This window comes from Argentina silus (genome assembly GCF_951799395.1).
Source record: "Argentina silus genome assembly, chromosome: 2".
NCBI lineage: Eukaryota > Metazoa > Chordata > Actinopteri > Argentiniformes > Argentinidae > Argentina > Argentina silus.
In genome coordinates this window covers 23,984,208-23,991,707 of record NC_139656.1, presented here as the reverse complement: position 1 = coordinate 23,991,707, position 7,500 = coordinate 23,984,208, and the positions used below count along the sequence as shown (strand labels likewise).

General features: G+C 43.9%; 1 protein-coding gene across 3 annotated transcripts in view; it reads left to right on the top strand.

Annotated features, from left to right (window-relative positions):
• The window catches only part of kcnip1b (Kv channel interacting protein 1 b), a gene marked incomplete at both ends in the record, with an annotated part of 21,464 nt that overhangs the window by 11,703 nt on the left and 2,261 nt on the right, over window positions 1-7,500 (top strand). For 2 of the 3 annotated variants that reach the window (XM_083690082.1, XM_083690083.1), the window contains one exon: window positions 6,912-7,036. In XM_083690082.1, coding sequence (XP_083546208.1) covers window positions 6,912-7,036 — 125 coding nt within the window. Of the gene's footprint in view, window positions 1-1,383; window positions 1,454-6,911; window positions 7,037-7,500 lie in introns of those variants that run through there. The other variant, XM_083690084.1, reaches the window with a different exon arrangement.

Below are 7,500 nucleotides of genomic sequence, written 5' to 3'. Positions count from 1 at the left end.
GAAGGATGACAGTAATCCAAAAATAATGTATTCATTATCAGAAAAAATGTATCAGGTTCCATATGCAAAGGAAGGACTGTATTAGTCCCTATAGTTTACATTAGGCACCACTGTGCTCTGGAGCCAAACATTACTCATCATTGGGAGCAGTCCGAAACTCAGTCTCAGAAATAGTTTGTTTGTCTTATAAATAATTAGGATACAAAGGTATGTTCTGATGTCAAGAATTGCCAATTCAACTTTGCTCTCTTTTTCTCATTCTCTCTCTCTCTCTCTCTCTCTCTCTCTCTCTGCCTCTCTCTCTGCCTCTCTCTCTGTCTCTCTCTCTGTCTCTCTCTCTCTCTCTCTCTCTCTCTCTCTCTCTATCCTAATTGGAGTAGTTAGTGGGGTCATCTCAACCTCAGCCCTCTTAGTTAATGAGAGCAAACGTCAGACAAAGCACGGGGGAAAAAAACAAGCGACTATTTATATAGCCCATTAGAGAGACAGAGGAAAGCTGTAGCTCAAGGATTGTGTGTGTGTGTGTGTGTGTGTGTGTGTGTGTGTGTGTGTGTGTGTGTGTGTGTGTTCATTTCTACACAGGATCAACACAACATTTCATCATTCTGTCTCATAAAATGGAGAATTCAAGTGTCCATCTCCCAATTGACTCTGAAGTATTTTTTTTCTTCTCAGAGAAAATACTTCTGACGCTAAGGAGGCTGCCAAATGCGGAAGCAATCACGCATTCACAGGGGGTCATCTTTCACATAATCACTTCTCACTAATGATTATGTGTGTGTGCATACTTGCATGTGTGTTAGAGGGGATTAGCCCTCGATGTTCTACTCTCTCAGGAGGTAGACATGAAGGAGAGTACTGCAGGAGTCCGGATGAAATATAGTACATGGAAAGCACAGAGTGGTCTCAGCCGTGCATGCTCTCCATCTGCTACCATTCTCACTCGTCTGGGGGTGGGAGCACAGCAACAGTTACCGAACAGTCACTGCATAACAACAGGGTATGAGGAGAGAGAGAAGGAGGAGGGAGGGAGGGAGGGAGGGAGGGAGGGAGGGAGGGAGGGAGGGAGGGAGAGAGAGTGGCAACAGGGGAGTGAAGCAGAGAGGGGTAGGAGGGGCATGGAGAAGCAGGAGCAGCTTGCGAGCGTTTGGGGAAGAGAGAATTTGTTAGCTATTTTTTCATTCACTCAGAAATCCATGAGAAACGGCGGCAAAGGAACAGGGGCAGCACCGTAGAGAGAGAGACGCAGCGTGGACCACTGACAGCAGGAGGAGAGCAGCAAAGCTGTGTCCAGATAGATAGAGTGGGGGAAGAGAGAAAGACAAGAGAAGAGAAATAGAGAGAGGAGGACTGCTCTATCGGTTGTTTGAACAGACGGGTTTCCACGGTGACAACATGGGTGCAGTGGTGGGCACTTTGACCATGCAAACCAAGTCAAGGAGACTATCCAGAGGTAGGTCAACAACGAGAGAGGGAGAGAGGGGCAGAGAGAGAGAGAGAGAGAGAGAGAGAGAGATGGAGAGAACACTCAGATGAGAACTCTTCTGAACTGCTGAGTGATGGACCATGGTCATTAATCATTAACCGATGACCATAAACAGGGCTGTTGTTCATGTTTTAGTCTCTAAGGTAACACCCATCCCGCATATACATACATACATACATACATACATATACATTTACCTGTCTTTTTTCAGAATTTTAATAACACAGGATATACTCTATGATACTATTTTGAGACATGATAAGAGACATAATTTGCTTCAGAGAAGTCTCACAATACATCATGACTGCATTATAATGCATTAAGCCTGGGAGCTTCAGGTACACTTCCCTAACTGGCCATGTCAGTTAGACACCCTGGTCAATGAAGACATATGGATAACAGGTACTGACAAGACCTTTGGACATGCTAGATTTTCAACCTCTAGCCCTTGGTAATGTGGCTTTACAAGTAACAACAGAAAGAGAAAGCAAAGGATGGCATGACAGGGATAATGAAAGAGAGACTGAATAAGTCATTAGAGATGTATACATATAACATTGCAGACAGATGAGTGGAAACATGTCGGGAGTGTTCAGGCTTCAGCAGAAATGTTTACAGTTGAGGGGTTATGTCATAGACAAGGATGCCCTTGAGAAAGACAGGATTCAGAATCATTGCCCCATGTGTTTTCATTTCAGTGTGTGTGTGAGTGTGAGAGGGAGTATGTACATTAGCACTCAGCTCACATACCTCTTCCTGACCGTATGCTTGAGAGCACCGTTGTCATGGAGACTGGGTTGTGGGGGCATAGGAGGGAAATGTGAACAATATTGTATGGCGCCTACTGGATAGATGATTGAGTTGTTGCTCCATGATATGGGGTCAACACACACTAGGGAGCACAGCATTGAGTCATACTCACCACTAGACCCATGTTTTGCATAGGTTTGTGCAAAAGACATGACTTGGGGATGTACAGGGGGTATACACTTGGGGTACAGTGTGTGGTTCTTATTGTGACGATAGTACACTGTCATAGGACATTGTACACATTGGGTGTCTGCATCAGTGTGTTTGCTAGTTGGAATGGGATGTTGACTGTTTTGGCTATGTACATGTTTTAGCCCATAATGCATTTCTGCACACCTACCTACATCATGTCACAGCAATTAATTAGGAGGCTTGACCTTCTTGATTAAATTGCTACGAGTAATTAAGGTTGCCATTCGTTTTGATCATGTGACCCTGTCTCCCGGGGATTTGATGACGCCGATGCATGCAACTAGAATATCTAACCAGGGTCAGTGTTTGTTGTGGGGAAAAATACCGGTATCCAATTACACAGCTTGTTTTTCAACCGTAGAGTGTGTGACACAGAGGTGATTACAGCTTGTCAGATATGGAGCTACCTCCTGTCACCTTACCACTGGGAACCACAGGGGACATGAATATCACCTTCTTCACTACACACGCCAACAGTCCTGACATTACAGGTGCTGATGAATATTCATCCCCCGGAGGAAATCGTTATGTCACTACGACGATCTGATCCCAGACGCCATTTAGATGCATGTGATTTGCCCATCTGCCTATGCAATGATCAGGCCAGCCAATCTGGGTTCAGGAGCTGTCATGGGAGATGTGGCATGGCTATGAGTGATCGATGTGATAACACCCTTGTTTACCACAGATGTGTATGTGTACCTGTCGTCTGAGTCCCACATGGGAATATGTCTTTGATGATGTAATGATATCTAGTGTAGCTTGTACCGATGATGCTCAGGCTCTGCTCTCTAATGGGCAAGCATAGTGTTGACGCCCTGTCTGTTTCTGTAATGTTCAGACTGCATATTTAGGAAAATTAATATATTAGGTTGTGCATTTGAAATTGCATTTAAACTTAGATGGTATTCATATTATGGTGCAGTGTTGGTCGTATTGCTATTGTGTTTATTCATGTTGGTTTCATTTAGGCTGTGTATTTGTTGTTGTATGTACCAATCTTCCGCCATAGATTGAAGACCCATCTCTTCAGGCTACATCTTAACGGTCCCTCCTAATGACCTCTTCACCCCAACTACCCCCCCTGTACAAATTTCTCTCCTGTTAATAATAATAAAAATAATCCTTCTTCTAGCATTGTGACTGCCTATGGCCCCTGGTCTGAGCTTTGATTACTTTATCTTATGATGACTGATGGATAGATGATTCACTTACTTAAACAAATGTATTTGTTGTAAGTCGCTTTTGATAAAGGCATCTGCTAAATGCCATGAATGTAAATGTAAAATGTAGGTTGTGCTGTTTTTCTCCCTGTGTTGGTTGCGTACTGGTTGTACATGGTTGTAAAAGACGGATATGATCACTCTGGTTTTGACAGTATTGTGGTTGTGAATGATGGAAATATTGAGGCTGTCAGTATCGCAATCCCTGGTCTATCTTGGTATCCAGGCTGAATGAGGCTAAGTCCCTCACCATTTATTTTTCTTTTTTTGTACTAAATCTGAATGTTTTATGTCTCTAAATGTTCCACCCTCCTTCTCCCCTGCCCCTCTCTCTGTCCCCTCCAGACATGTTCTAGAATCTGGATTCCTCTATTCTTCTCTGCCTCTGCAATGTGTTTGTGTCCTCTTCTCCCCCTCCTCTCATCTCTCACTCTCTCATCTCACACTCTCTCCCCCTCTGTATCTCACTCTCTCACTCTCTCTCGCCTCTCTTCTTTTCTCATCATCGCTTCAGCCTGCTTCCTTTTCACACATTCATTATGTTCTAGTCCTCTCTAGTCCCTACCCTCATTATGTTCTAGCCCTCTATAGTCCCTACCCTCATTATGTTCTAGCCCTCTATAGTCCCTACCCTCATTATGTTCTAGCCCTCTATAGTCCCTACCCTCTTGCATTCAAGCTTTATCTCCCTCGCCCTTTGCCCCAAGTGGATATTAATGAGTGAAGAAATTATAATTCACTGAGATTTTTCAGGTTTGTCCTCTATGCCGGTGTGTGTGTGTGTGTGTGTGTGTGTGTGTGTGTGTGTGTGTGTGTGTGTGTGTGCGTGTGCGTGTGTGTGTGTGTGTGTGTGTGTGTGTGCGTGTGCGTGTGCGTGTGCGTGTGTGTGACTAGGGGCATTCTGAGTTATGTGTATGCAGCAGTGTTATTAGGTGGGTGTCAATATCCATGATATAAAACACCTCCAGTAGCCTATAGGCACAATCAACATAAACACGCAGAACAATAAGCACTTATGCAATGAAACGCTCTTCACCAGTGTTTATTTAGAAACGGGAGGGAGGAGGTTTATGTATGGGTCTTAGCTGCCTTTTACGTATCCGTCTTTTAATGTATTTATTAATTTAGTGCACCCGTCTGTGTTCAAATCACGTAGCTTGTCCGTCTGTCTCCATGACGACTAGAAAAATGTCAGATATTACAACACTGATTTAGAGAGAGAGATTGAAAGGGAGAAAGGCTTTAAATCAGAAGAAAGAGTTCAAGAGGAAATGACCAGACAATGAGGAATAAAATGTGACCAATATTAAAAGAGCAGTGGGAAAAGGTTAGAGGAGGAGGAGAGATTCTTACAATCCTCATAATCATTTGCAAATTTATCAGTGTGCGTGCGTGCGTGCGTGCGTGCGTGCGTGCGTGCGTGCGTGCGTGCGTGCGTGCGTGTGTGACAAGAGTTTGCGCTCTGTCTACTGAAGAAGAGCCCTCTGGTGTGAATGCTTCATGATCTTATCATCTTAATCCAGATTTGCATAAACCTGTTGGCTATACTCTGCATTTACATGAGCCCTGTTAGAACTGATATGTGATCTGAATTCACATTTCTCAAGGATGTTACAGAATAAAATTATGTCCTCGATTAGCAGAAGACCTAACCTCTGACAGCTAAACTCCATCACTTATGTTGATACAACATTGGGATAACATGGAGGATCCAAAGGAGGAGGAATTTAACGGACGTTAAATTGTCGGAAGGGATTCAAACTTAAGCAGCAGGGTTCTAGATGGTTGAATTTTGATCACATGTTGAGTTAAAGGAGTAATGAACAGCTGCCAGCAGGAGCTTCAGTAGACACTGATTTAATTTGCTTCAGGCAGATTGAAGCTTTGGCCAGATCCTGTTGACATTAAGACACATGAGATACAGTGTGTTCTGATACCATTCCTCACTTAGTTAAGCTCTCTGCTGTGTGTCCATTTCCTCTCTTTCCTAGTCTCAGACTGTTCTCTTCCTGTGGCCGGAGGCTGTCTCAGTGATAAAACACTCCCCCAGAGAGGGCGCCAGCTCATCTCATCATTACCCACGATCCATCTCTCTGGCACAAGAGGCTAAGCATAAAGTTGCCATCAGTAAAGTCCCTCAATTCCACAAGGGGAATCCTATTTGTCATCAGCTCTCATCCCTCCTACCTCCTCCCTCTCTCATCCTCTGTCTCCGATACCCTTTGAGTTTTCTCCTCTCCTTTCCATCCCGCTTACTTCCTGTTTACATCTTTCTACTCTCTTCATCTTCTGGAACTTTCATGCAGACTTCTGTTAACGTTCTCATCTATCCCTCTCTTCCTCTCTTTTCCCTCTTGGCCCTCTCGTTCACACACTCTCCCTGTGGATAAGGGGCTGCTTGGACAGAGTACTGTGGCTCTATATGCTTTTGAAGACTTCTGGAGTTGCAGAGCCACTTTTGATATGATATGTGCTCAGAGAACATGGGCATGAACATGTCTACTCGCAAAATAATCAGCCTGATCTGATCTCATGCTCTGGTCCCTCGTGTTTCTGTAGATGTAAACACATACATTATCTCTCTCGCTCTCTCACTCTGTTGTTTTTGTTATATAAAACACAAAAAGAAAATGTCTACTTGTTAATTTTGTTCTTGGCCAGGCAAGGCAAAGATGGCAATCTGTTTAAGTAGGAAATGCAAGATGGTCAATGATGTGTGCAATATGTTTAAGGGGTTAGAATTAGACTGGACTTTGGTTATTTTATGGCAATGAAGGATCTCCCAGTGTTTAAGGAGAAGTGGGGCTACAGAGGAGTCATGTGTATGGTGCTAGAGGGGGAACTTTTGTTTGTGGAGGTGAAGCATTGATGGGGGTGGGGTGGGGAGGGGGGGGGGCTGTTGTGCTCCATTGTACCATTTGTAACATGGTAACCCCTAATCCTAACCCTAACTTTCCTCTCATATTATTATTCTCATTTAATTTGTTTTTAGTCGGTTAGAGACACAGGCCTACTAACCTCACACCCCAGTCTTTCTTCTCACCTTGGACATTTGGCAACGCAAGACTAGAGACACACACATACACTCATTTCAACATAACTGATACACACAAAGTAGTGAGGATGACCTGAGGTATCTGTGGAATATTTTGTTATGTACTGACTGATTGACCGAAAATTCTAATTCTCTCTCTCTCTAGATAAGGTGGATGATGAGTTGGAGATGACCACGGTGTGTCACAGGCCTGAGGGTCTAGAACAGTTGGAGTCCCAGACAAACTTCACCAAGAGAGAGCTACAGATCCTCTACCGTGGCTTCAAGAACGTATGCACAGCCTCCTCTCTCTCTCTCTCCGTTTTCCATTCCTTTACCTCTCCCCCTCTATCTCCCTCGCACTCTGTATCAACTCGATTCATCATTTCACTATCTCATCTAAACGCCACGTTCTTTTCCCCTCTCATCCTCTACTCTTATCTCTCCCTGCCATTCTTATGTACACGCACCTCAGGTTTCCTCTGCTCTTTACTAGTGTTCATGTCTCATTTCAGTACTCTCTCATCTCGGCCTCAGATATGTAAATGTCTGTTTAGCCCTGTGCCTTCACTTCAGATGCTACTAATCAGATAGTACAGGCCTGGAGCTAGAGCAACTAAGCCTGACATACACCATATCAGCAATGACAAGCTGCATTACCCTCATACAACCAGGAAGAGGAAGGGAAGTATGAAATATATTTAGACAAATAGTCTGAATAAACACACAACACACACACACACACACACACACAC